Source organism: Sus scrofa, chromosome 14 (assembly GCF_000003025.6).
Source record: "Sus scrofa isolate TJ Tabasco breed Duroc chromosome 14, Sscrofa11.1, whole genome shotgun sequence".
In the NCBI taxonomy this organism is placed as follows: domain Eukaryota; kingdom Metazoa; phylum Chordata; class Mammalia; order Artiodactyla; family Suidae; genus Sus; species Sus scrofa.
The window spans coordinates 51,348,919-51,376,608 of record NC_010456.5 but is presented as its reverse complement, the minus strand read 5'-3'; the positions used below and the strand labels follow the sequence as shown (position 1 = coordinate 51,376,608).

At 57.8% G+C, this 27,690-nt stretch overlaps 1 protein-coding gene across 1 annotated transcript in view; it reads left to right on the top strand.

Moving 5' to 3' along the window:
- TXNRD2 (thioredoxin reductase 2) overlaps positions 1–20,878 on the top strand; it is a 29,366-nt gene extending 8,488 nt beyond the window's left edge. Inside the window, 10 exon segments of the mRNA NM_001168702.1 lie at positions 5,448–5,467; positions 6,111–6,202; positions 6,542–6,716; positions 13,249–13,385; positions 15,724–15,819; positions 15,990–16,082; positions 17,430–17,501; positions 17,592–17,689; positions 19,649–19,853; positions 20,666–20,878. Of these exon segments, the coding sequence (NP_001162173.2) occupies positions 5,448–5,467; positions 6,111–6,202; positions 6,542–6,716; positions 13,249–13,385; positions 15,724–15,819; positions 15,990–16,082; positions 17,430–17,501; positions 17,592–17,689; positions 19,649–19,778 (913 nt within the window). The 3' untranslated portion in view covers positions 19,779–19,853; positions 20,666–20,878.

Below are 27,690 nucleotides of genomic sequence, written 5' to 3'. Positions count from 1 at the left end.
TTGTTTGTTTTTTTTTTTTAATGTAGTTTAGGCTGTTTTACACTAAATGGCTGTTGGATTTATTGCAAGTTTAGGAGGGCCTCCCCTAACCCCCCCAAAATTGCTTTTGACGAAAACTCTGGATTTCCTTGGGGCCTCTGCATCTTGTCTGCAGTGGAGGCCTGGGTCTGCCATGCCCACCACCAGCCCTTCCAGTGGCCTGGAAGCTCCTCCGAGCGGAAGCCAGCCCTGTTCTGGCCCTGATTCAGCGTTCCTGAATCACCACGTTGATTTCTCTGGGTGATGGAGGCACTTTGTCAGCCTCTCCACAGGGGTCTGCAGAATCCCTGGTGCAGATGGTCTCAAAGCACAGCCGCTTCGAGCCGGCTCCCTGCTCAGTGCATCTGTCCTGGCTGAGGCTGCCCGAGTGCTGGTCATCTCTGCTGGTCACTGAAGGCCAGCGTTTTCTGAATCCTGGTCTTTTGTTAAATTAGTTCCTGTGTGTTTTATTGTTTTCTTTCATTTGCTCGTTTCCTGCTACGTTTTCAAAGCCACATCCAGCCTCCAGGAGTGGCCGGCGTCTGGGTCTTTCACTGCCTGCTGCTCACGGAGGCTGGGTGCAGGGAGGCCGGCCCAGCTTGGGAGGGAAGCCCCGGGCGCAGCAGCCCCAGTGTGGCGCCTCTGTGACCGTGTGCCCAGGCATTGGCCTGCACAGCTGGGAAGACACAGCCCCAGATATTTGGGTCAGGAAAGAAACTGCCGTGTTTATTTTCTTCAGGAAAAAAAAAAAAAAAAAAACATTTAGAAGTTTTTTTTTTTTTAAAAGCTCTTTCGTTTCGAAGGAATCTAGATATGTTATTGTTTAAGAAAAAAAGTGTTTGCAATGTATCAGTCACCCGTTTCGTTCTGAGCATGATTTATGTGAGGAAATGGTTTTTTTAAAAATTAAGCTGGAGATATATCCCTGTACGATGCTTCTGTGAAACGTAGCTTTTGTGCAGAGCTGTGAATGCAAGTTGTAACAGTGTGATACGGGAGGCAGTGTTTACTCGTTACATTCCTGCGCGCAGTCAAAATAAGCCCGAGGGTCTACAGTAGCATTTCTGTATTTTATCAGCTTGGGCTGGGCTGGGGGCCTCCGCTCACACTCCAAGGGGCTGTTTCTGCCAGATTTATTTGCCTTATAAATATTCCCCGTGTTTATTTTAACTCGCCTTTAAAATGGAGGTGAAATTAATATGGACCCAAGGGCTGCCCCCTGGCCCTGGGAGGCCTCCCGAGGCTGGGCGGACAGTCCCACTTGGCCCTGTCCAGGAGGCCAGCTGCTGCCCAGGGGCCTGGCCTGTGCCTGCAGCGACGTTGCCCCTGCTGGCCAGACCCGAGGGCCTGTGGCTCTGCAGCCTCCACCATCGTCCCCTTGAGGGGCCGCAGCCAGAGCACCCTTTAGGGGTGTCTGCCTGAGGCACGATGAGCAGCCCAGGCCCAGGGAGCTGGCCCTCAGCCTCCACCATTGTCCTGAGCCACCTCTGCCCTCGAGAGTCTTGGTGCTGTCCAAACCCCATGGCCACGGAGGCAGCTCAGCCTCACCCATGTGCGAGAAGCCTCCTGCCTTCTGCTTACACAGGGTCTGGGGAGCCCAGGGCCAGATAGACAGTAGAGGGGATCCCCTGCTCAGCAGGGTGCCTGGGCCTCATGGAGAGAGCTCAGGAACCAGGTCCAGGAGCAGGACCCTGGGGTGGTGGCCGAGCACAGCTGTATATCTGTCTTGTCTGCCTCTTCCATTAGCCTTACTTCTTCATTTTCTGTGGAAATCAAGACAGGTTGAAGCAAGGAGGCTTCCAGGGAAGGAAAGGCCCTGGGCAGCAGTGGACACTTGGGAAGCTGCCCATTGTCAGTGGAGAGAACAGGGGCACAGAGGAGGGCCAGCACCACATGGGGGGCAGAGATGGAGCGCAGCCCTACCTGACCCATCAGTCAGCCCGCAGCCCCTCTGTGGAGGCGCTGGATGCAGCCTGGCTCTACCTCTGATGCTGCAGCCTCTGATCCTCACTTGCTCACCTGAGCAGCCTCTGTGGTGAGGCCTCTGGGCCTGGGCGGCCAGCGGGGGACTTGGAACTCTGGGTCACTGCCTCCTGCCACTCTTTGGTGCCCTGATGGCAGCTTCCTCCGTGTCTGAGGTCGGCTCTGCGGAGTGAGGCTCCGAGCTGCGGCTTGGCTATGGTCAGTGTCATTGCCTTTCTCTGCCAGCAGACAGGACCAGAGATGCCCAAAGTGGCTTCTCCCCTCATCAGACCCACATCAGACCCACAGGCCGCCGAGTCGCCACTTCACATAAAAGCCGGGGCCCTGCGGCTTGCAAAGCCTCTCAGACAGCCACCGTCTCCTTGAGGGTCTGCTCAGCCCATGTCCAGACCAGGACTGTCAACCCCCCAGGGCTACACCACTGCCTGGAGGCCAGGGCTCTTTGAGCAGAGGTGCTTGGTGCAGGCTGCCTGCCCATGCTGGTCATGGAAGGAGCTTTCTTTGCCCTGTTGTTGAGTATGGAAGCAGGGCAGGCTCTGTCTTCATGAGCACAAGAGAGAAACTCCACACCGTTTATTTAAGAAACTGACTGCTCCTTCAGTTCTTCTCTCCTACTTAACCTCCACATTCATTTGCTGTGACACCCTGTGTCTAGCAAGAGGAGAACTGGCCACCCACCTGGGACCTGGCTTCAGCCTGTTGCACCCACGGCCCACCTGGCCATGCCCAGTGTCAGGCTTGAGGGGTCAGGTGGGGCTGGCGGGTGGATCCACTAGGGAGGTAGCCTTGGGACCCCCACTCTGCAGCCTCCCTGGGACCCAAGCTCCAGGGCCCAAGCGGCCTTGAGTGTGCTGCTAGGACTGCCCCGAGCCCTGTGCACCGTGGGGCCCTCGCCCTGGGTGGGTGCCACTGGGGAGCAGATTGAGGCCTTCAGACTCCAGAGGCAGGTGGAAAGCTCTTTAAGCTGAGGCTTCGTGGGCCTGAAGTAAAGCTTTGTTTCTGCTTCCTCCTCCCTTTTGGATTTTAAGGAGAGTGCCAGCCCTGTGATTAGGCTAATCCCACGGTAGTTACACCCTTGAGAGCAGGGTTTGTGGCACCGAGGGGCACACAGAGGGGCTGCCCCGAACACACACAGAGCCGAGCAGGGCTCCAGGGGTGCAGGGGGTCCTGGGAGCTGGTGCTCTTTTCGGGCAGCGTGAGGTCTCATTTCCAGACATTGGAGGCCCACTTGGCTGCCCCTCTAGGTCCTCCTGTGGGGGTGGGGTGGGCCCTGGTCACTGTACCTTGGCACCACCTCTGGGCCACCATTCCCAGGCCCCATCCAGGCCGAGGTCACCTCACTGGCCAGCAGAGCCCATCTGCAGCTTCAAACCTGCCAGTAAAAACACAGCGTCAGGAGTTCCCTGGTGGCGCAGGGGGTTAAGGATCTGATGTTGTCACTGGAGCAGCTTGAGTTTAATCTCTGACCCAGGAACTTCCACATGCTGTGGACGCAGCCAAACAAAAACAAACACAAAAACAACCTATATCATCTGTCTCTGTTGCCTCCCCACCACAGCCCAGAGGCACTGGAGTCCATTTCTGTTCTTGCTGGGTGCTTTCTCAGTCTAGTCCATCTACAGGGAGTTCTCTGGTTGAGACCTTGGATCTTGCATTTTTCAAAGAATAATACTTATTTGATGAATGGGGGCAGGGGTGCAGTGAAAACCAACACTGTTGACAGTCTTTCCTCTTGGAGATGTGAAAAGGCCCCTGGTAACCCTCTGAGCCAGTGGACGCCTGCCCGTTGTAAGGTTCCAGCTGCACACGCTCGGTCAAGGACGCCTACTGAGGCCTGGCCCTGCTGGCGCCTGCCTCCTCCCCAGTGTGCCCTCTGTCAGCAGCTCAGAGCCGATGGGGGCCCATGACCTTGAGGTGGGAGTTGGAGGTGCAGGGCCCTGGGGGTACTCTGTGGGAGGATCTGGGGATCCCTGCCTCTCTGTCTGACTCCCCATTGTGCCAAGGGCTCGGGGAGCTACCTGGGGGCTGTGGGAACAAAACACTTTTGCCAAAATCAGGAGATCACATTGCTGCATTGCTTGGAGCTGGGCTGTGAGCTGTGGGCTATAGCCGGCTGCCACCCAAGAGGGTCCACTCTACAGAGACAGGAAGACTCGTAATATTGGGACAGCCCAGCGGGCAGGTGGAGAGCTCCTGAGCACCTGTACCTCAAGACTGCCCAGCCACAGCCACCCAAGCCATGGCCATTATGAGCAGAGCACAGCGCACCATATGTGCTGCACAGATTCTCACGTTGAGGCAGGATATTCAAAGCAGCTCAAGCCCATTTGCATTTAAGTAACTCACAGTCCCGTAAAGGAGGGCCTGTCCCCTTCCCTTGTACATGAAGAAGGCCAGGTTCTGGGTGCTTGAGAGAGAACCTGCCCACAGACGTGTGTGTTATGCCTACACGTGTGTGCCCATCCCCGGTGGCTTCCTCACAGCCCAGCTCTCCCCGACCCTCCCCACTTGGGACACCAGCACGGTCCTGTCCAAGCTCCTGAGAGGAAGCCAGTGCCAGTTGCTTCCTGCAGGGCAGGCAGAAGTACCCCCGGGATATGCCGCCTTTTGAAATGGAATTATATCGTTAGTAGCTACCGGGATCAGAGCTGACATCTGCTTATCCATCCTTACATCACCTCCTCTTGTTCAAAGGCTGAGGGGTGATCTGACAAGCCCACCCACACGCCACCAGGGCTAGGAGTGTCTCCTCTATGTTCAGTTTTGTGCACATGTGCATGCGTGCGAGTGCATGTATGTGTGAGTGTGCGCGCGTGCATGAGCCTGTGCAGGGTATGCAACTAAGTAACAGAAGAGGATCTGCTGGGTCCCAGTATCTGCCCTTGCTGGGGAGCTGACTCTCGTGGCCTTAGGCCTGTGTGTGGTGGGGCTTGGACGGGCCTTTGGGGTCTTGTCCCTGACCTCTGGGGTCCCAAAGCATCCTGCCCACAGACGGTGCTTTCTGGAGCCACCCCACATCCAGCCCCCCGTGTGCTTCCAGCCTGGCAGCAGGAGGTCCGAAGGGACTAGAAGCAGACCTTACCTTAGGACTGACTGAAGAACCTTCCTGCTCTGTCTGACTGGGCTTTGCTCCAAGTGTCCATGTTGGTCCCGTCTCCAGGCCCTTCCCCAGGATGTGCTGTGTTGTCACGGCTGCTCACTCCGTCACCACCAGGCAATCTGCCGATTCAGGGCTGTTTGTCCCCCACAGCTGGAGCTCTGGGAAGTAGGTCTTGTACTCAGGACGACCTGTTTGAACAGGTATCCTCAGGGACTCACCAGTGGTGACACATCAGCTGACAGGTGTCTTGCACAAAGGCTTGGGGCGCCTGGCCCTCAGAGCCCCACTGGGGATGGCAGCCACGTGTGACGCTCACCTCTGTTCTCTCTGTCTATTCTTCTGACAGGTTGGTGGTCGGGGCCAGCTGTATCCTTTGCTGTGTGCAGGTGACAGGCGGACAGACAGCTGTACTTGCCATCCTGAGAGCGGAAGCTCCCGCCCCCCCCCACCTTTCCCATGGGGCATGCCCTCTGTATGAGGACCAAGCACTTACCAGCCTACTCAGGGCGGATGACCTGTGCTCAGAGAACAATTGGAGGCTGACCTTTGGGGCTGGGGCTTCCTGGAGCCCTTTCCTGAGCCACTTACTGGCCAGGCAGCTGGACACAGCCTTGCAGCAGGTGGTCCTCCCTCGAGAGCAGGCCTGTCCCTTTGGGGGTGCATTGAAGCCAGGAGGGTGGAGAGGGGGCCACAGGAGGGGCCAGGCTGGGAGATGAAAGCACTGGGGGCCAGGGGCCATCTCCTGTCTGTTCCCACCTGGGGGATACAGACAGATGGACTATGGAGGCAGAAGCTGCCTAGCCCGTGGCTGCTAGAGGGACCCTCGCCTCGCCTTAAACATGGTTTGAGAGGTGGAGGTAGGGTTTTTGTGGCTGCTTTGGGAGCCTCCTTGGGGCCAGCAGGTGTGCTGGGGTCTTGGCTTTGGGAGCCTCCTTGGGGCTGGCAGGTGCGTTGGGGGTCTCTGCTCCTGATGCTATGACCCTGAGTGTTCCTTAGCCCGCTTTGGCAGACGTGGCCCTGGAGTGTGCTGGCTTCCTCACCGGGCTCGGCCTTGATGCCACCATCATGATACGCAGCATCCCTCTCCGAGCCTTCGACCAGGTAGTGCAGGGCTGGACCCACCCCACCTGTGCTCTGCTCTCCCCAGGTGGCTGCGTGTATCCCCTGCCATGCCCCCAACTGAGGCAGGTCCAGGTGTGGGCTGGGAGCAAGGCTTCAGTCTCTAGAAACTGGCCCTTGAGTTTCATGAGGAATTGTTGGCGAAATAAGTACCTGCCAGCATTGGCAGCAGGGTCAGTGTGTGGTGAACAGGGCGGGGACCAGAGGAACGTGCAGCCACACCGGCCAGCTCATGGATGTGAGGCCAGGCCCTCTGCCCTGGTCTCGGCAACGACACTCCCGCCACCCGGTCCTCAGGGCCTGTCCTTTTGTGCATTGCAGCAAATGGCTTCCTTGGTCATTGAGCACATGGCGGTTCATGGCACCCGGATTCTGAAGGGCTGCATGCCCTTGAGAGTGGAGAAGCTCCCAGACGGCCAGCTCCAGGTGACCTGGGTGGACCTGGCCTCAGACAGGAAGGACGTGGGCACCTTTGACACTGTCCTTTGGGCCACAGGTGAGGGAGTGCAGAACCGTGTGCTTGAGGGCGTGTGGGCCCCAGACGCGAAACCACAGTTGGGTTGTTGTTCAGGAGACTAGTTAGTCCTCTGGGTTTTCCACATCCCCAGGTGGGTGGTTTCTTGAGGCCTCACATGAAAATCTCACACTTTCCTATTGGCTTTAAACCTTGGTATAGATGTGTTTTTTATAAATTAGACTTGTTTTCCACTGTAGCTTTGAGGTTGCTGTTTATAACATACAGATGATACCAATTTTATATGTTTTTTACTGTTGTAACATGTGGGTGAGGTAGAATTTACATCCTGGCCTTTTTTAGGTGCTCACCTTAGTGACACCAGGTAATGTTCGCCCCCTCCCCCAGCCCTGGGCACCCACCCTCCTCCTTTCTGTCTTTGTGAATCCCATGATTTTAGGACCTCATGGAAGTGGGATCCTACAGTTTTTCCCTTTCTGTGCCCGACAGTTTCATTGGTGTAATGTCCTCAAGGCCATCTGTGTCACAGCCTGTGCCAGAGCATCCCCGTTATGGTGGGTAGTGCTGCATTGGCATGCTTGGCTCATCCATCCATTGGTCGTGGACGCTGGTTGCGTCCGCCTTGTAGTGGTTATGAGCAGTGGCAGGCAGGGGCGCCTCATTAGTACATAAAAATGATGGCAATGCATAGTCTCTCACTGCCTCCAATGCTTCCCCTGGGCCACCTGGAGCCCTGCAGATCATCACATGTTAGGGCAGGATATCTTCCCAGCCTTTCCAGAAGTCGCGCATCACAGATTTCCGAAGGCAGCATTTAGAGAGGGGCAGCGGCCTGGCCTTCCCTGGCCAGGTGTGGGCTGGCCACCCTTGTCTCCCATCCGCTAGAAGGCGTGGGTCCAACTTTTTTCGGGGTGAAGGCCAAGCAGGTGTAGCCACAGAAACAGCACATTGGCGACCTTGTCAGACATCTGCCCTCTCCCAGTTAGGGCCCTCCCTGCCCCACTTTCCCCGCAAGGGGAAGTAAGAGTGGGTGTTAGAGGGACCCTGTCTGGGGATGGGGACAGTCAGCCTGGAAGGAAGATGGGCCTTGCAGGCAGGAGCCCTGGCTGTGGGGAGTCTGCTACTGGGTGGAGGACCTAGGGGCTCGCTGATGAGGGCAGGTGCATCATAACCCGCCGGGCTCCCCTGTGTCTTGCTGCCTGTGACCGTGGGGTTGGAATCTGCTTTCCTATCTGTGGGTTTGCTCGGTGAACGTAGAGCACCCGGGGCTCCTTTCTCCTGACGTGTCTGATCTTTGGGGTCTCTGTGCTGAGTTTCCTCTATGACCTGGGCTTGGAGTCTCTGGCCCTCAGACCTGCCACTCACCCCACCCTACCCATGCGTATTTGTGAGCTTGCGGAGAGCCCGTCCCACCGGCTGGTATTCTGCATCCTCTGAGAGTGGGGCCTGGGGCAGCCACTCTTCTGAAAAGCTTCTTGTTCCCAAGTTGCTCAGGAATCAGTGCAGGGCTTTTGAGAGTTGACATGAGCAGATTTGAGGAACAAGAAGATCTGAAACACCCTGGAGCGGACTTAGCGCCTCTTGACCAAGATCCGCTAAATTACCAGAGCTGTTCTTATTCAAAGTGTAAAAGTCAGTTTAAGTAGCTTTATTCTGAGGCACACTATGAACGATTGAATAACGTATTTGGAATCAGAAATGTAATCTTGCGGTTATCTTAAATGCTGTTCTAACTGGCCAGGAGGCCGGTTTCTGGCCCATCCACGCCCTATCCCTCCCGCTTGGCCCCATGCCTCTCCTTGGCTCTGTGGCCTTTGGACTGAGGTGCAGGCTGCCCCCAGATGCCATGGCTGAGTCCACACTGATGGCAGCAGCCAGAGGGTGAGGGGCTATGCCTTCAGAGAGCCTCTTGTCCTCCCAGCACCCAGACAGCCCTGGTGGACGACAGACAGGGCCCCTGTAGCCCGCCCCCACTGGGAGTCCGTTTTGTTTTCTGTATTTTCAAAAAGAGCATCCCCCAGACAGTCTGCCTGGTGTGATTGATGCCGGGGGTGGAAGCTTTTCACAGTCCTTGGCCTTTGACCTTGCTTCCCGAGGTGGCGCTGCGCTGGCGGGTTTCTGGCACGCCTCCTGGGGCTGCATGGGCATGTGCCGACTGCGCTGCTGCTCCCTCCAGGTTTTGTAAACATTCAGGAGCCGCTTCCCAGTTTTGCAACTGGGGATGTTTTCTGCCGGTTTACCTGAGGAGCCTCTAGCCAAGCGTTCCTTCCACTCGCAATAAAGGATGATTCCCCCACCAGGAGGCCAAAACAGAACTCCCTGGGGCAGCACAGACCAGAGTCCGCCAGCCTCGAGCACTGTGTCCACACAGCTGGACTCGGCGTGTTAAGGATGAAAAGGAGAAGGGCACACCTCTTGCCCTGTGGACAGCCTTGGCCAGCACCAGGAAGACTGGTGGACGCTGGTGGGGATGCGGGCCCTGTAGTCTGCACTCTGCTCTCGGCTTCCTCGGCGTGGCCTTGATCTCCACGTGGTGGATTAAACACATTAGCAGTAAAGCAGTTAATTGCTGTGCAGGGGGCCCACTCATTGTTTGTCTGTGAATCACCCACCACACCAGGTGTCTCAGATAATAGGCTGGGAACTCGCAGCGAGGAGGATTTCCTGTCTGCAGATGTGCCGATTACGGTGCTGAGTGAAGACAGTCAGCCTGCCTGCTGCAGGCTCGAATTCGCCCCACAGTTAACCAGTTGTGGCCTGGATCGGCTGGGGAGCAGGAGCAGGCTGCTCTGAGCCGACACCCTGGAGCAAGCTCTCAGCTGTGCCATTTCCTTGTGTTTTGAAGAACAGCGGGGTGCCGTTGGCTTGAGCCTTAGAGACCAGGAGCTGACCCAGCCGTGAGCCTCAGGATCTCCAGCCTCTTTCCAGGGAAGATGAGGGCTGAAGCATGTCCATCCCGGGCCACGGGAGCCCACCCACTGTCGGAGGAGCCCAGGTGGCTGTTGTTCCTGGGGCCGGAGGGCCTGTCTCATGGCAAGCAGGGGAGTCAGCCCCTGAAGCCACTTCTTCTTCTTCAGTCTTTGTCTTAGCAAAGAGCTGTGGCCAGTCACCTGTATGCATCCACCGCACGGCCACATCTGAGCCTCTAACATGGGCGAAGGGAGCCAGTGACCCCCATGAAGAAGCCCCCACCATGAGCCACTCTGAGCACAGTCCTCACACTTGTGACACGTGGAGCCACCAGAGTGGATCCCTGCCCAGCCGCCCGCCAGCCTCCCAGCACCCACGCTGCGTGTGTGAGCACAGTCTGCGCCCGCCCTGTCACACTCCTGCTAGCACTTAAATCTTCCTCGTTACATGGATCCCCTGCTCCTCAGAACATGTGCTCCAGGGAGGCATGAAATTGGAGGGAATGCCCATCTTCTTGTCACCGGATGAAGGGGCACATGAAACGGTGTGTCTGGTCGTCTGCATCCCATGTGTGGCAGAGCAGAGAGTAATGACCAGCGGCCACCCTCTGGGGCCTTCAGCTTCTTCAGGTGGCCAGAGTGTGGTGGCCAGGCCGTCTGGGGTTAGGGGCAGCAGCTGGCAGGGCTCCCAGGGGCAGCAGAGGAGGGCTGGCCTGGGCCTCGGCTGAGCGCTGCCTCTGGCACCACTTTAGGACCCTGGGTGTCATGGGTAGTCAGTGTTGGGTAGGCTGGCCTGGCTCCAAGGTGCCAGGGGCCACACGGTCCCTCAGAGGGACTCTAGCCAGTAGCCAAGCCAGATGTCAGGGCAGCTCCAAGGAGAAGCCAGGCATCTGCCTGTATCTGGATTTTAGTGCCCTTGGCATTTGTAGTAAATGCAGAGGTGAGTCGTGCATGATGAGAAGGTCCTACGCAACAGGAAAATCATAAGGATGCATCTAAATAAATGAAAAGAGCAGGGCCAGCCATTCTCAAGAGGAAATACAGCTAATTAATACCTGGCCCAAAAAACACTGCATTTTACTAGTAGTCAAAGAAGTGCAGGTAAAGTCAGCACCCTCATGTACCTGCGCAAAGGAGCAGAGCCCAGTGAGGAGGTGGCCCTGCCTGAGCCTGAAGCCCCACCTGGGGAACCAGCCACCTCCTCACCCTGTGGGCCTAACTGTCCCACCCAGTGGAGCCACTTGTCCAACAACCACCCCTGCCCCTTGCCATGCTGGAGTGAGGACCATGTCCTGGACAGGACTGGATGTGACCATGACACACAGGGTAACCAGGAGAGCTGCCTGTGCACGGGTGCAGGAAGACTCAGGAGATGGCAGGCCTCACCCAAGGCCCAGCTCCCAGCCTCAGGTACCCGCTGCCCTCAGGCCTCTGCCTGCTGTGGCCCCTCTCTTCCCTCACTATTCCTTCTGGAAGTGTCAGTGGAGTGCCTGCTGCCTGCAGACTGTTCTTTGCTGTACTACCTGCCCCTCATCCATTTATTGTTTGTACCGGTGGCCTGGCTCGACATTCCACATACTTTCCAAGTTCACGTCCTAAAAAATCCCGGCTTCAAGATGGACTACAGAGGCCACTTAATTCAGGCATATGTTACCGTCTCCTGTTACTGCTTTCAAATTTATCTTTATTTTCTTCGGGACCTGGGATGTGGTTTGCTGGCATCTGAGAGCTGTGTGGTTACCATGGTTACCTCCAGGCACAGGGGAAAGCACTCGACCTCCTGTGACCAGCCAGGCGGGAGTGCAGGGGGGGCTCATGACAGCCTGGCTGGCGTCAGAACAGGCCAGTCTCAGGCTGCCAGCTTTGCCCTTGGACCCTCTAACCCAGAGCAACCCCAGGAGGCAGAGGGCCCAGGGGCTGAGCTGTGAGCCCTGCCCGAGGGACACCATCAAGCGCCCAGCAGAGGTCCTCCAGTCCCCCCCATGGGGCCAGCTCCTTCCTCACTTGAAGCAGGGCCCAGCCCCCCCCCAGGAGCCACCGTGGCAGGACACTGGCCAGGAGGCAGGTCCCACTCAGGATGCTCACAGGTCTCCATGATGACAGTGCTGTCAGCAGGTGGGGAACCTCAGGGCCTTGTGTTGCCCATGCCTGGCCTGACGGTGAAGGGGCAGCCCCAGCATGCAATCCCTGGAGCCTAGCAGAGGCTGGAGCTGGAAGCCCCAGAAATGGCTTAGCTGAGCCTGTGTTTGGACTTCCTGCTAGGAGAGCTGCTGGACTTAGGGCTCCCTTCCATCTCCCGATACACCACCTGCCACCTGCTGGGGTCTGAGCTGTGAAAGCACTGTGGACGGTGCCCACGAAGCTGTCCATCCCTGCCATGGAGATCACCCTGAGCCCCTGGGGGCCCTGAGGGAGCTGTCCGCTGACTCCCTGATCGGGCAGGAAGAGCGGCCTTTGCTGCACCCAGCTTGGCGAGGCTGCATTGTCTGAGTGGGAGAGAGGGGAGAAAGGGTTTGATGAGGGCTGTGGCTAGTGTGCTGGTGAGGCTGCTGTGCACACCCCAGGCCTGCCCTCTGGCCCCTTCCAGCCTTCCCTAGTGGACTGGCCGCCCGCCCTGAGGTCTCAGAGCTGGGGCTGCAGGGGGCTGGCTTGCACAGGGTGGGTTCATGCATGCTCTCTGCCTCCTCTGGTTGGCTCACCCCTCCATGGGGCCAAAAGGACGTCCACTGACAGGCTGTGAGGACACAAGGCCACCGCCTGTTGTGCATATGTGGACTGGGGGCAGGTAGGAGGTAAACCCAACATGGAGCTCTGTCCTGCCCTGCATGAGCCCAGATAGGCCATGTGAGAGGCTGTGCGCTCACCCAGGCCCACGATGCCCACCAGGAACATAGGCATGGGATGGGGCCAGTGGCCATGAGGCCTGGCCCTGTGTTCCATTCCCCTTAGGCTGATGCCTTTAGAGGTTGTGCAGCCCTGTCGAGCTATGTCTATGGCCACACTGCTCCTATCACTCTGCCTTGTGGCCTGGGCCCTGGATCCCTGGAGTGTGGCCCCTTCAGTGGGAGAGGTTTAGGGGTCACAGTCTGGGGCCAGGGGCACATGGCCCTTGAGCAGCTGCCGCTTCTCTACCTTTTCTGTGCTCAGAGCCAGGAACCTTGTAGTTTTTAAAAATCGTGTGTTACCAGAGTTCCCTTCGTGGCTCAGTGGTAACAAGCCCACATCCTCACTCAGGGGATTAAGGGTCCAGCATTGCTGTGAGCTGTGGTGTAGGTCACCGACATGGCTTGAATCCTGTGTTGCTGTGGCTGTGGTGTAGGCTGGCAGCTGTAGCTCTGATTTGACCCCTAGCCTAGGAACTTCTATATGCTGCAGGTGCAGCTCTAAAAAGAAAAGAAAAAATGCAATAAAATAAAATTTAAAAATAATAATAAAAATTTGAGTTTCCAATTCAGAGGAGGTGTTACGGGATCATCCTCTGTGATGACACATCATAGCCTCACCTATGGTTAGGACATGACTCCCACGGTGCTATGACAGTGGGGGTTCCCAGGTGCCCCGTGGTTAGGATGTGACTCCTGTGATGCTGTGACAGTGTGGGTTCCAGGGTACCCTGAGTGAGCTTTGCTCTTTATGTCCCTCAGGTCGGGTCCCAGAAATTGGAAGTCTGAACTTGGAGAAGGCTGGTGTTCACACCAACCCCCACACTCAGAAAATCCTGGTTGACGCCCAGGATGCCACCTCTGTCCCCCACATCTACGCCATAGGAGACGTGGCGGAGGTACAGCCTGCACCCGCTGCCAGCCCTCTCATCCCCTGACCCCATCCTCCTGATCCGTGTCCCCATTCCCGTCCCCATCCTCTGTCCTTGTCTCCTGTTCCCATCCTCTGTCACCCCCGCCTGTCTCCTGCTCTGCAGCTCATTCGGGCTCTGATCTGTGCCCCAGGAGGACTTGGCCTCAGCCCTACCTCCTTGTTTCTCCTTCCTGTAGAGGGCGGTGCCGGGGTCAGGAGCAGTCGGCAGACCTTGCTGTGAACCTCCAGGGTTAGCGCTGAGGGACGGCCATCTGTTTGCACACCATGGCACAGGCCCCAGCCTCCTGGCCTTAGTTTATATCTGTCTTAGGTGGTCAGCCCCTGGTGAGGCTCCGGCCTGGGAGGCATTGGTCAGTGCCCCCAGGGGTTGGCAAGACCTGCTGTGGGCCCGTGGCCTATCCTGCCCTTGTGCCCTGGGGGGTTCCAATCAGAGGCCCCTCTCCCTGCTAGCCTCACTCCCTGCAGGCCTCTTGGCCATGAGACCTGGAGCTGTAGCTACGCAGCTCCTCAAAGTGGGTGGTGCCAAGCAGTAGCCTTTGTTCTCTCACGCTCCGGAGGCCTGAGGTCTGAGGTCAAGGTGTTGGGGTTGTGTTCCCTCCTGTGGGGAGGCCTGGCATCCCAGGCGGAGCTGCAGGCTCCAAGCCATCCTGTCTTCACGGGCATCTCCCCAGGGTCTGTGTGGGGCCCACCTGAATCCAGGCTGAGGTCTCAGTCCTCACACCTGCAAAGGCCCTGCAGCCCAGCAAGGGCACAGTCTGAGGTTCCAGGAAGACATGAGTTTGGGAGGTGCTGTTAAACCACCATGGTGTTAATTTATGTTCCTTCCCTGCACATTGAGCACTAGCACTTTTCTGGGTTCTGAGGCCACCGAAGAAACAGACAAAGGTCCCAGCCCTCATGGAGGTGGCTTTCTGGTCAGGGTCACAGAGGACACACAAGTGAGCTATTTCAGGTGTCACAGGTGGTTAGTGGGGCCAGAAGAGGTGGCCGCCATCACCAGTGTGTGGGACTGGCCCTCCCTTAGCCTGGCCAGCCCTGTTGTGACTCACATGGGGTCAGGGCCTTCCACAGAGTTTGGCACACATGGGAACATGCCTAAAGGCCAGCCTGCTCATGGGGCAGATGCCTGCCCCATGCAGACCCTCCTGCGGGGAACGTGGCCCCTGCTGTCCCCATCGTGCCAGAAGGGTCACCCCAGCCATGACCGGTGGTCAGCTGTGAGCCTGCTGGCTGCTGTGGAGCCTCAGGTACCAGTGAACCCAGGCTCGTGAGGTGGTGCAGATCCGTGTCACTACCACAGGGTGGCTCGCTGGGTGTGGTCAGAGCTCTGGCCACTCCTCCCTCCAGGTTGTCTGACTGTCCAGTTGACCTGTTGGTGTGGACAAGGCTTCATGAATGCTGGCTGTCCTGCGGCCCAGGCCACTCAGCCAGGCAGTGCCAAGATGCCTGTGGTCTTGGCCAGGTGAGCCCGACTCCGGCCACTGCGGGGCCCCGCCCACACAGTGTAGCCCATGGCATTGCAGACACATGGCCCAGGCCCAGCTGATGAAACATTCAGCCCCTCACTCAGAAAGGTCACTGTGAGCAGTCAGTAGAGCCAACCCGCAGGGGTCTGGTGAGGGCGGCAGGGAGACACCGTGTGCTGTGCATGGCCGTTTCCGCATTAGTCAGGCCCAGTGGAATGCACAGGCAGCCTTCACGGCTTTATCTCTGCCGATCTCCATTCATTTCTGGAATGTCAAACAACATCTGTATTTCCTGCTGCTGCAGGGGTGATTGGCAGCCCGTCCCAGGCTGACGCGTGCGGGAACTTGGGGGCTGTGCCACCCCTGCTCCCCAGCAGGACACACCCTAGGCCAAGGCCTGCAGCAGAGGGTGTCTTATCTGGGGTTTGCAATGGGCTGGGTGTGCTGGGAAGGCCGCATGTCTAGGTGCGCGGAGTGCTCCCAGGGCCTGTCTTAGCCCCAGTCCCTATTGATGTGGACAGTTGAATGGTTGAGCTTTGTTATGGGGGCAGCTCTCCAGGGTCACTGCCTCGAAGAAGAGGTCAGAGGGAAGCGGTAGGCCAGTGTGGCTGGCGTGGCTGTCATGGCTGGGCTTGTGAGCAGCCCATCTCTCTCTCCAGAAGGGGTTGTGAGCACTGGTGTCTCCCCAGAGCAGGACAGGGTTGGCAGGGGACACGAGGGTGAGCAAAACTGCAGGATTTTGCTGCAGAGGCACACCGCATCTGGGGGCTTGTGGAAGGGCAACACCCTGGGAAGGGTCCTCCTGAGTGATTGAGTGACCGTGCTACTTCCTTCCAGGGGCGGCCAGAGCTGACACCCACGGCAGTCATGGCCGGGAGGCTCCTGGCCCAGCGGCTTTGTGGTCGGTCCTCAGACCTGATGGATTACGACAATGTGAGTGTGCCCTGTGGTTCATGCCCTCCGCGCAGCTCCTTCTGGGGGGTGCATGTGTCTGTGTGCATGCATGTGAGGTGCCACCTGGAATCAGTGCAGTCACCCATCTGAGCCCTGGCCTGCAGTTGCTGCTCCCAATGCCAAGTACCTGACCCTGGTACTCCTTACAGGTGCCCACGACGGTCTTCACGCCACTGGAGTATGGCTGTGTGGGGCTCTCGGAGGAGGCGGCCGTGGCTCGCCATGGAGAGGAGGGTGTGGAGGTGAGTCAGGGCCCCAGGAGGGGTGGCCGGGACTCAGGCCCTGGTGACCCTCACACTAGACGATGGCTGTCTCCCTGCAGAGGCCCACTGGGCAAGTGGGGCTATTGGTGTCCATCCTTTCTGTGCCTGCAGCTTGGCCAGGTGGGGCGTGGGGTCCAGGACCATGACTATGATGGGCTGGGATGTTGGAGGGACCCCAGAAACGAGAGGGCCTTTGGAGTATGGCCCACTGCATCAGGCACATCTCCCTTAACCTGGAGACGCTTCTGCCCTCTAGCCTCCTCCTGTTCTCTGACATCTGCTCCCCTCCACCTCCCTCTTGCCCGAGTCTGGCCCCCCACCCCAGTACCTCATTTCCCTGTGCCTCCTCCATGTGTCTGGTCCTCCCCAGCCTCCAACAGCCAGATCTGGCCACCCACCCCAAAGGAAGGGGCCTGTCAGCAAACAACTGTCTCTAGGGTCTGTTTTGGCCCCAGGCGGCAGCAGCTTGCAGGCGGGTTGGGAGAAACAGGGCCCCACGTGGCCACCAGAGCAGCCTGGTGCCTTCGGGAACAAGTCCCTAGCTCCGGAGACTACCCCATGCCCCTGCGCCCCGGTCCTCCATCAACGGCACTGTATTTGCTATTTTTGTTTGATTCATCATGAGTGCCTTGGGACATATGTCCATGGATTCCATAATGTTGTTTTATGTTTCACAATGTTGAATGGCCAAACGCCCTTTGTTTGTTTTCTTTTTAATTCTGTCTTCATTAGAACAGTGTTCTCTGAAGCTCCATTAATTAATAATGGCTGTGCAGCACATGTGAGGGCTCTGCTGGTTTTTTACTCAGCCGCAGCCCCAAACACGCTGTTGGCCCCGCTTGGGTGCTGAAAGCCCCTGTCCGGCAGCTCCAGTGTGGGCTGGGCTGTCTGTGCCCTTGCTGCCTCCTCGCTTGCAAGCACCATGGTGCCCAAGGGAGGCCAGACAGGCAGCCAGGCCCTGTTCCCCTGACCACGGTCATCCCGTCCACTCTCTACAGCATCTGCCTGGGGTACATTCCTAGGCGGACCCCGTGCATGCCCTGAGCCTTAGGGCAAGTCTGAGGTGGTGCCTGGCCAGTCTGGTGCCCTCCCTGCTGCTGTGGTTCATGGGGGTCTTGGGCCTGGTGGGAGAGGGTCAGTCCTCAGGCTGCTGTGCATGGGACAGGGGGTACCTCCAAGGCCAGTCAAGCCTCGTCCTCGCCCCAACTGGCTGAGCAGTTGGTTCTGGCTCTCTGCCATGCTCACAGCCACTAAGTCTGTAAAATGGCCTGAGGGATTCGTTCTGCTCTAGCCCCTGATCCCAGGAATCGGGATCTTGTCACCCAGGTTTATCACGCATATTATAAACCACTGGAGTTCACAGTGCCTGAACGAGATGCGTCCCAGTGTTACATAAAGGTGAGTGTCCCCATGGTCAGTCAGGGTGGGTGGGAGGGGCAGGAGGGAACCCCATGGCCACACATGCCCTGCTGATCATGTGGCTTTCAGATGGTGTGCCTGCGGGAGCCCCCACAGCTGGTGCTGGGCCTGCACTTCCTCGGCCCCAACGCAGGCGAAGTTACTCAGGGATTTGCTCTGGCACTCAAGTAAGTCTGGAGGAATGTCGGTGTCACGCAACACCCAGGCTGGTGTCCCCTGATGTCGGCCTCATCCAGGTTTCCCTGTGTGATGGTCATGCTTTCAGAGAAAGTCTCTCCAACGGGGCAGGTCCAGTCACCCGTGAGGCCAGTCACTGGGGACAAGGCGACAGGCTCATGTCCCTAGCCAGCCCTGAGTCACTTTGCGAGTCTTCTCTGCTCAGAAGGAACAGGGTTGGGGGTCAGGCACTCAGGTGGTCCTGAGGGCAGCCTCAGCATCGATTATGCTGGGATTGCCACCAGTGGGCACATGTCTTCCTGGGCTGGTCCTGCTATAGGCTGTGCATGGTGGGGTCCCAGCACTGCCTCCAGCCTTGCTGTGGATGCTCTGGGGGGTGGGCTTCCAGGAGTGAAGAGGTTGGGCAGCTGGCGAGGGGTTGTCAGAAGCAGGAGGGCTGGGGTGAAGCAGAAGGGAGAGGACAGAGCGGGGCACATGGCCCCCTGGAACCCCCCATGTGCTGGGGGCATGTGGGTATAGCCAAGAGCTGACCTTGGGGTTGAAAGACAGGGTCGGGGCTTGAGGAACAGGCCCATTCCCAGAAGGCTGATGGGGCTACAAAGCCTGATGATCTCGTCCAGACACCCAGGGTACCTCTGCCTCCCCCACAGGCAACAGTAATGATTATAGGATGAGTCCAGTAGAGAGAGCATGGGAACAGGCAGTTTACAGAAAGAGGAGTTAAAAGTAAACAGAATTCCCGTGGTGGCGCAGTGGAAATGAATCCGGCTAGGAACCATGAGGTTGTGGGTTCAATCCCTGGCCTTGTTCAGTGGGTTAAGGATCCGGCATTGCCGTGAGCTGTGATGTAGGTTGCAGACTCAGCTCGGATCTGACGTTGCTGTGGCTCTGGCGTAGGCCAGCAGCAACAGCTTCGATTAGACCCCTAGCCTGGGAACCTCCCTCCATATGCCAAGGGTGCAACCCTAGAAAAGACAAAAAAAGAAAAAAAGTAAACGGTAGGGGGAGTTCCTGTCATGACTCGGCAGAAATGAACCTGACTAGGATCCATGAGAATGTGGGTTCAATCCCTGGCCTCACTCAGTGGGTTAAGGATACGGCATTGCCATGACCTGTGGTGTAGGTCACAGACGCGGTAGGATCCAGCATTGCTGTGGCTGTGGTGTAGGCCAGCAGCTGTAGCTGGGATTTGACCCCTAGCCCGGGAACTTTCACATCCCACATAGGCAGCTGTTGTGCCTTATCTGGAATTTAAAAGCCTCAGTGAAACACCAAAAACCACTGTGGTTTTGACACCATCTGGCAGCCACAGGCAGCGACATAGTTGTCCAGACGGTGGACACACCCGGGGGCCAAGCAAGTCAGTGGATTGATAAGGCCCACATTTCAGGCGCAGGAGAGGGTGTGGGCAGGACCTACACCGGGGCTTCTGTGGTTCTTGCTGGGACTCCACCCAGCATATGTGCTCAGACACAGGACACAGCCAGGCATCCCCACCTGTCCTCACACGTCCCCACTCATGGCTCCTGCAAGGAGAGAACAGCAAAGCTGAGGGGCACAAGGCCTGGGGCTGGGCAGAGCCAGTAAAAAGTGAACTCCAGCCCCCCCATGCCTTGATGACCAGAGGAAGGGCCCCTGAAGATGGTCCAGCCCAAGGTGGGCCAGCACCCGGTGGGCTGGGAGCAGCAAGAGGCCAGGCAGGGGTGGGAGGTAGGCCTGAGGCAGGGGTGCCTGGGAGCTGCAGCTCTGCACACTTACTCCATGGGAGGTGCGACAGGGCCAGCACAGCTGTTGGTCAGTGTTTCTGGCTGCTGGGTAAAGATGAGAGGGTGGGACCAAGGCTGGGGGACAGTGAGGACACTGTGACTCCCCAGGCCCTCCCCCACATGGCACCTTCCTGGGGACATGTGCCAACTCATCCCCTGAGCTCCCCTGTCCCCCACGTGCAGGTGTGGGGCCTCCTACGAGCAGGTGATGCGGACGGTGGGCATCCATCCCACCTGTGCCGAGGAGGTGGCCAAGCTGCGCATCTCCAAGCGCTCCGGCCTGGACCCCACCGTGACGGGCTGCTGAGGCTAAGCGGCCATCCCTAGGCCCAGGGCGCACGGCATACCTCTGCCCCCACAGACAGGCTCCGTGGAGGCTCATATCCAGGTATGCTTATGGTAGGTCCTGTGTTTAAGGGGGTAGGGTGCCTCTGTGAACTGCTTTGCAGGTGCAGGAGAAGCTGTAGCTGCCATGGAGGTGACCTCAGGCAGGTGGGCCCTGTGCCCAGATCACCGTGGCTGAAGAAACGGCAGGGAAGGGAGGCTGCCAAGGACCCCACTTCCCATAGGCAGTCCCAGACCCTGGCTGGGCGGCCCCCCATGTGCTGGAGGTTCTGGAGATTGGGCTCACTCCTTAGTGCCTGTGCTGCAAAAGCTCAGGGGTGTCCCTCCTGCCTGCCACGCTCAGAGCTGCACCAGCCCCTCTTTCTCTCACCCAGAAGGTGGTGGTGCAGCCTTGAGTGTGGAGCCGCCACACATCTGGTTCCGTTAGATTTTGCCCTGGGTGTGTCATTTGTCCTGAGCCTCACCTAGGAGGAAATTAGTGAGTCCCTGCCTGACCCCAGCCAAGGGATGTCTGTGGTTAGGGCCTTTCCACCTGTCAGCCTGAGAGGGCGTTCCCTGGCCATTGGCTCCTCCTGGGTTTGGGTCCTGAGAGCCGAGGGGGATGCAGGACTGTCAGTGGGCAGCCAGCCAGGCCCAGGTCCTCTCCTGGGGCATTCAGGGCCCTTGCCCCACCATGGCCCCCACAGGGCTGCCTCTGATACGGACATGCAGGGCTCCCAGAGGAACCTCAGGGCGTCACACATGGCAGAGTGGGCCTGGTCTTCAGTTGGCTTGTCACCTCTCCCCAGAGGGTCCCTGCATGTAGGGGAATGTGGGGACATGGGGCCACCTGGTGCTGACTCCCATCCTTGGCAGGATGCTGGAGACCAAGTGGGACGAGCCTCGCCCCTGCCCAGAAAACCTGAATGCACTGCCAAGCGCCCTGCTGGGATGGCCAGGCCAGCACCCCCGCACCTCCAGGCTCCATGCCAGAAATGAAGACCTGCGCAGAAACCCTCCGCGGGCTGCCCACGTCTGAGGACCCTGGCATTTCCAGAGCACAAATAAAGAGGGTGTTTTCCCCAAGCACACCCTGTGGTGTCCCCAAGTGCCCCTGAAATGGCCACTCACCTGTCACCCCTCTGCGGTGAGGCCCCAGCAGCCACAGCTGGAAGGACCCCAGCCCTTCTGCCCTATCGCAGACCCTCCCCACCCCTTTGCCCGGCCTCTCTATGCCTGGCAACAAGCACGGCAGCCAGGCTCCCACGGGTGCTGGCTCTGTTCCAGAGCCACCTGCCAGCGCTGTGGCCGGGTGACAGGAGGCAAGGGGTGCTGGAGGCTGTTCCCTGCAGATCAGGCACCTCGCTGCGCTTCCACTGGGCCCCATCTATCTTGTCAGCTGAGCTCAGGCTAATCCCGCACACGGAGGGGAGGCCAAGGGAGGCCTGCCGGCACCGCCGCACCTGTCAGTCACCGCGGAGAGACGGCGCTGACAGCGACGGGCAGGGCCTGGCATTGTGCTAAGGCTTTAGCGGCGGTTAATCTCGTGTCTTCCCTAAGAAAACATCACTTAGTCTGCCGCCCGGGAGCCCTGGGTGGGACCCTGCTTGTCAGCGAACAAAGGAATGTCTTTGCACCTTGATGGGCCCGCGGGAGCCTCAGACGCTGCTGGCGTGAGGCGTGTGCAGCGGCTCTCAGACGCCCAATTAAGACGCCAAGTGCTAGGCGGGCCTCTCGACAAGTGCAGCGCGAGACCAGCCGTGTCCCATTTAACGCACGGCTGGCGGCGTCCCGCCGGGACCCTGCGGGCGGACTACCTCTGCTGGGGCGGGGCCTTCCTGCTCCGGGGCGGAGGGCGGGGCCGCGGAGGTTGGCAACCCCGCGGCAGGGGCCCCCTCCTGAAGACAGAAGTGATGCGAACGGCCGGGAGGCGCGGGCGGGGGGGGGGGGAAAGCCCTCCGCGTGCTCACCAGGCAGCTCTCCGGCTTGTGCCGCCCCCGTCCGTGCCCCCACAGACCCTTTCCCAGAGCGGCCTTACTCCTGCCTTGGCTGTCATGTTTTTTCTCCCAGCCGATTCAGGCAGCCTGGGCGGCCACCCCGGGGAGCCCAAGGCCCCCATGGCTCTGGTGCTTAGGACAGCCCTCAGGCTTTGCCTGTGTGGAGGCCCTCACCTGTGCAGGGCCCAAACACCCCCGGGCTGCGTGGGCAGGGGTAGGGGCATGGCCCGGTTCACAAGCAGCGGGAACCTCGGGCAAAATCCTGCCCCAAAGGGCCCGGCCTTGTACTGGACGTCCCACGACCCTGCCGCGCCCCGCCCAGGGAGGGGGGGCACCCAGGGGGCAGGGTGTGCAGAGCCACCCTTTCCTCTCCCGGGACCACCCTGCCCTGGGTCTCAGGTCTGAGCTGGGTGGCAGGGGATTCTGCCCTACATGCCCCACGGGAATGTCTGGCTCCAGGGTCACTCACCGTGCAGCCTGCGATCCCTCTCTGGGCCCAGCCTGGCTCTGTCCCTCCTCCCAAGCAGCGTCAGGATGACCCAGAACCCACAGGCCAGGTGCTTCCCACCTGGGCTGGCTCTGCCTCCTTGCGCCTCAGCATGTTTTTTATGGTACAATGAAAATACGATTTTAATTCCTCGGATTGTTCTGTGTAACCTGCAATTACCTGTGACATCCTGCACCGTCTGCTTGTGGCTGTAGGTTGTGCAATGTGAGGCTGGGCCCACACCTCCCCTGCCTCACCCTCTACTGGGAGGCCCTCCAGCCACCACGCCTGTACTCACCCAGCCCCAAGGTGCTGTCCCCAAGGTCATGGGCCCCCAGGGAGGCGGAAACCCTGGGGAGGGCGACCAGTTCTTGAGGGCTGGACTGAGGACTCAGCCTGGTCCCTCTGCACACCCTCTACAGGCCACTGGTGTTCCCCCACCCCACAGCAGTGCCAGGACCCTCCACCCACCCCACACGGGGCCTCAGCTGTGCTCTTGCCAGGCTGGAGGACTGGCTGAGGAGGTGACCACCATGCCCAGCCAGGGCCCTTCCAGGCAGAGCTGTCCCAAGAGGAACAACTAGTGTCGGGCAGTACAGGTCAGGGCTTCTGTCCTGTGGCTGCAGGTCTGGGCTTGTCCCGCAGCAGCTTGACCACATGCTTGGCCCAGGCAGAAGCTCAGAGGTGTGGTCAGTGCCCTGGGCCCCAGCCCACTCCTAGGCCTAAAGCGGGCTTCAGGGGTGGGCCTGAGACCCTCACCCATCGCTCACCACTGGAACAGAGTTGCCAGGAGCTTCTGTGGGGCAGGTGGCTCAGGGCCCTGCAAGAGGGATGCCCTGAGTCAGCTGGGCAGGGTGCCTGTCCTAGGCCCAGGGCCGCTGGGCCACGTTACAGAGCCTCCAGACCCTGCTCAGGCTCTGGGTGCCTGGCTTACCCTGGCCACAGGTCCCCTGGTGTGGCGTCACGACCCCACCCTCACATCACTCACTATAACACCAGGTCTTCACAAGACTGCCAGTGTCCTCTGTGCCGCCATAGCACCAAGGCCCAACAGCACGTGGCTCTGCTGTCCCAGCTGCAGCCGGAACTGTCTTTATCAGAAGTGGCGGGCCATCCTGATGGCTACGGCAGCACTCCCCATGGGCTGGCGCCACAGTGTCCAGGGACCAAAAGGGGCAATGGCCGTGCTGCCTGCTCTCCAGTAATCAGGGTCCAACAGGAGCCCAAAGACCATTCCTGCTGACATGCCAGATCTTTGGGTGACACTGGGAGGGAGGAGCCCATTTCCCAGGTGCTGCTTCCTGGTCTGCAGGAGCTCTGTCACAGGAGGGGTGGGTCAGCCTTTGGACCTGATGTTTGCTGTGGGGAGCACGGCCTGGCCCACTTCTCTGTAGACCTGCCCACTCCTCCCCAGGCCCAGCCCCTGGAAGGCTCTCAGGTTTCTGCTCCTGCCTCGAGGGTTCTGGGAGCCCTGCATGACTATGGCCCCGGCCAAGCACCTGTGCCTCCCCAGGGCCCAGCAAAGCATTTTAGAGCTGAGCTAGCCTAATCCCAGCCCAGCGTGGTTTACAGAGCTCGGGTGTCCCTAATCCTGAAACCCAAGCCAGGTCCCAGCCAGCCCAGCGCCAGCCATTCAAGCAAGCAGCAAGAGGACCCCCGCCTTCCATGTGCCTGTGGTTTGGAGCTGACCCCCAGGAGGGACAGGGCAGGAGCTGGGCACCTGATGGGTGTGGGTGACTCGGGGACCTGCTGAGCCCTGGCTGCCTGGCTGGACCCGCTCCAGCCTCTCCCCAGGGCTGCCCTGTGGCAACAGCAGAAGCATCTGGAGAGGTAAGTCCAGCTCAAGAATTGAGGCTCTGGCCTCTAGGGTTTCATGGGATGCTGATCCAGCCCTGCAGTTCCACAAAATTAAGTTTTGTTGGTTTTTTTCCCTAATAAAATCAGGATCTATATGGCTTATAACTGATGATCAAGTAACACCAAAAGCTTGGGAATGAAGCGGGACCATAAACAAGAGGAGCTGTGGCCCTGTTGCATGGCAGCTGGGGGGTCAGGAGCCCACTGGCCAGGCTCCCTGCCCTGAGCGCCAGCCTCCAACCCAGCCGGGGCTCCAGGCACTAGGTACAGGCAGCCCACAGGCCCCCTTCTCACGATTATGTTAGTGACGGGTGCAGCCCACAGTGGTGAGAATGACTAATAGCCCTCTGTGGTCTTAGTGTCTTGAAGAATTCTCCTACCCATAAGCCAATGTAAGAGGCTCCTGAACAAAAAGGTCGAGACATGGGACAGAACGGGAGGCAATTGAAGCAATGCCTGACCTGTTTTCTTCAGCCTCACTTGATGAGTGAGCAGACGGACGCCTAGACCCCCAGGAGCCCCATGAAGCACAAAGGTGCAGCCAGGCCCAGGCTTCAGCACCAGGCCCCTTCAGGGTGGATGGGAGGCAAGCCCTTACAGGGCCTCAAAGGCGCATTGTCCTGCCCCGGTGGCTGAAATTGGGCTGGGTGATTATAATAATAATGTCCTGCGATCAGCCACGGTTGGGTTTCCACAGCTCGGGGAGTATCCAGTTTTCAAAGTCTTTGGCAGGGGAGACATTGTACAAGTGCAGTGTTGTTGTTCACATTAGCCCGTTCTCTGAAGGTCAGAGGCCCGTCCGGCGCCTCCCTCCCTCCGAAGTTGAGTGTGTTCCCATCAGCTCCTGGCGCCCAGGATGCGTCAAGCCAGGCAGCTGCATTGGTGGCCCTCCTGGGCTCTAAGGACCAGGTCCTGCTATGGGAGAGGAACTCTAGCTGCTGTCTTGACTTCCTACCGTGGCACACTCCTGGCCCTTAGACCTCTGCCAGGCTGTGCCTCACCTTCTGCCTGGCCAACCACACTCCCTGGTGCAGGGCTCCCCCTCCAGGAAGCCTCCCCAGACATCTGGTGAGGGGCCCATCTGGGCTGTCCTAAAGGAGCCTCCCATCCCTGCGTCCCCATCCCCAGTGAGGTCCTGCTGAGGGGGAGGCACCGAGGCTGAGATCTTCCTGTTGTGTTTCGTATCCTGCCATGTCCCTAGAGCCTGGTCTGCAAGGTCTGAGCGCCACATACTGCATGTCCATGAGAAGGGCCACAGCTCAGAGCTGGCCCCACCCGCTTCAGCTTTCCTCCTCCAGCTCTCAAGCACCAGGGCCACATGGGTGAGCAGGTCACCAGGTCTGCTCTGAGCATGTCACTAGGCACTGTGTGTCCTAACTCCACAGGCAGGCACAGCTGGACTGGTGCTGATGAGAGACTACAGCAGGGGGACGGGGCTGATCTGGGTAGTGCCTGAGCAGCTTGTATAAAACTAACTTTTTCACAGATAAAAATGATCAACTCTACAAAAAATAGAAAAGATACTGTTTGAAGGCACTGAAGATCAACCAAAAGCAGTCAGAAACTGAAGGGACTCCAACCACTGGGTGAGATCCACATTTATATGGCTTTTCCAGGTGACCAGAATGAGCAGAAAGCTGCAGTCCTGTTGGTTTGAGGTGCCAGAGGATAGCTTGGGTCAGCTAGAGCATCTGGAAATGAGGGAGAAAACCCCTGAAAACCTGCACAGCAACTCCTTCCAGAGCCTTGGTTGACGGCTGAACTGCCCACATATGAGCGAAACTGAAGGAGAAAGCAGCTGAAGGTGAAAGCAGAGATTTCAACAATTGCCCACCGAAGTGGGACAGGGTATTTGCATTCCAAGTCCCACCAAGTTCAGGGGCTGTGCAATCACTGCAGCTCTCTGCTGAAACCACAGCAAGTCCACACCTTAGGAGAAAAAATTATGTTTCAAGACTAATGGGTTTGTGTAGGACTAAAGGCAAAGCTGCAACAGATCCACTCTCACAAATATAAAACCATGCCTCCAAAAGTTCAAAGGCTTGCTAAAACAAAGGCCAACACACCTCAAAAGATAGTGAGAGGTTCTCCTGTGGTGCAACAGGTTAAGGATCCAGTCATTGCAGCTGCTCAGGTCACTGATGTAGCACAGGTTCAATCCCCAGCCTGAGAACTTCCAAATGCTGTGCGTGCAGCCAAAAAAAGAGCGAGAACTGAACTCAAAGCCTCCACAAAATGCCATCAGTGTCTAGGACACAATTAAAAAAGACTAGTCATGTGAAGAACATGAAAATATGATTTCTAGCCAAGAGGAAAAGCAGTTAATAGAAAACAGCCCCAAATGATCCAGATGTTGGAATTAAATTTTAAAACAGCTTTTTTATGGAGTTCCCATTGTGGCACAGTGGTAACAAACCTGACTAGTATCCATGAGGACGTGGGTTTGATCCCTGGCCTTGATCAGTCGGTTAAGGATCCAGTATTGCTGTGAGCTGGGGTGTAGGTCACAGACATGGCTCGGATCCTGCATTGCTGTGGCTGTGGTGTAGGTAGGCAGCTGCAGCTGTGATTCGACCCCTAGCCCAGGAACTTCCACATGCTGCAGGTATGGCCCTAAAAAGCAAAAAAAAAAAAAAAAAAAAAAAGAAAATGTTTAAGTCCTCAAAGGAAAAAATGGCTATAATTTATGACCAGCAGGAATGTCAGCAGAGAAATGGAAACAGTCAAAGAAAGCAAAATGGAAATTCTAGAACTGAAAAGCATATTATAAGGACAAGTGAAAATGTCACTGGATGCACTTTAGCTGATTTTAAGGACAGACTGGTGATGGCAGAAGAAAGGTCAGTGGGTGTGAAGACTAAAATCAAAAGGATAAAGGGTAACAGTGGAGGTGTATGGACCTGAGAGACCGTAACAGAAAGTCTAATGTAATAGTGCTTTGGAGGGAGAAAAGAGAGAGAATGGAGCAGAAAAAAATATTTGAAGAAATAATGGGAGTTCCCATCGGGGTGCAGTGGTTAACGAATCCGACTAGGAACCATGAGGTTGTGGGTTCGATCCCTGGCCTCACTTAGTGGATTAAGGATCCGGCGTTGCCGTGAGCTGTGGTGTAGGTCACAGGTGTGGCTCCGATCTGGCCTTGCTGTGGTTGTGGCTGAGGCGTAGGCCGGCAGCTGTAGCTGCGATTTGACCCTTACCCTGGGAACCTCCATATGCCCCGGGTTTGGCTCTAAAAAGAGAGGGAAACAAACATTTAGGGGAGGGCTGGAGTCACTGCCCATCAGCTACTTGCACTACAAGGACTGCAGGAGGAAGCCCTTCAGGCTGAAGAGCAATTATACTGGAAAGAAAAGGGGCCAGAAATGGTGAATATGGAGATAAAGTAGGAATGCTATTTTTTCCTTATTTTCTCTAAAAGACACTGACCACTTAATGCAAGAATTATAACAATGTACGATTTGGATTGACATGAATGAGAAACTTATGACAACAGATGGTTTGTAAATGGAATTATACAGTTACAGGGTTCGCACACTTAACCTGAAGCAGTACAAAATTAA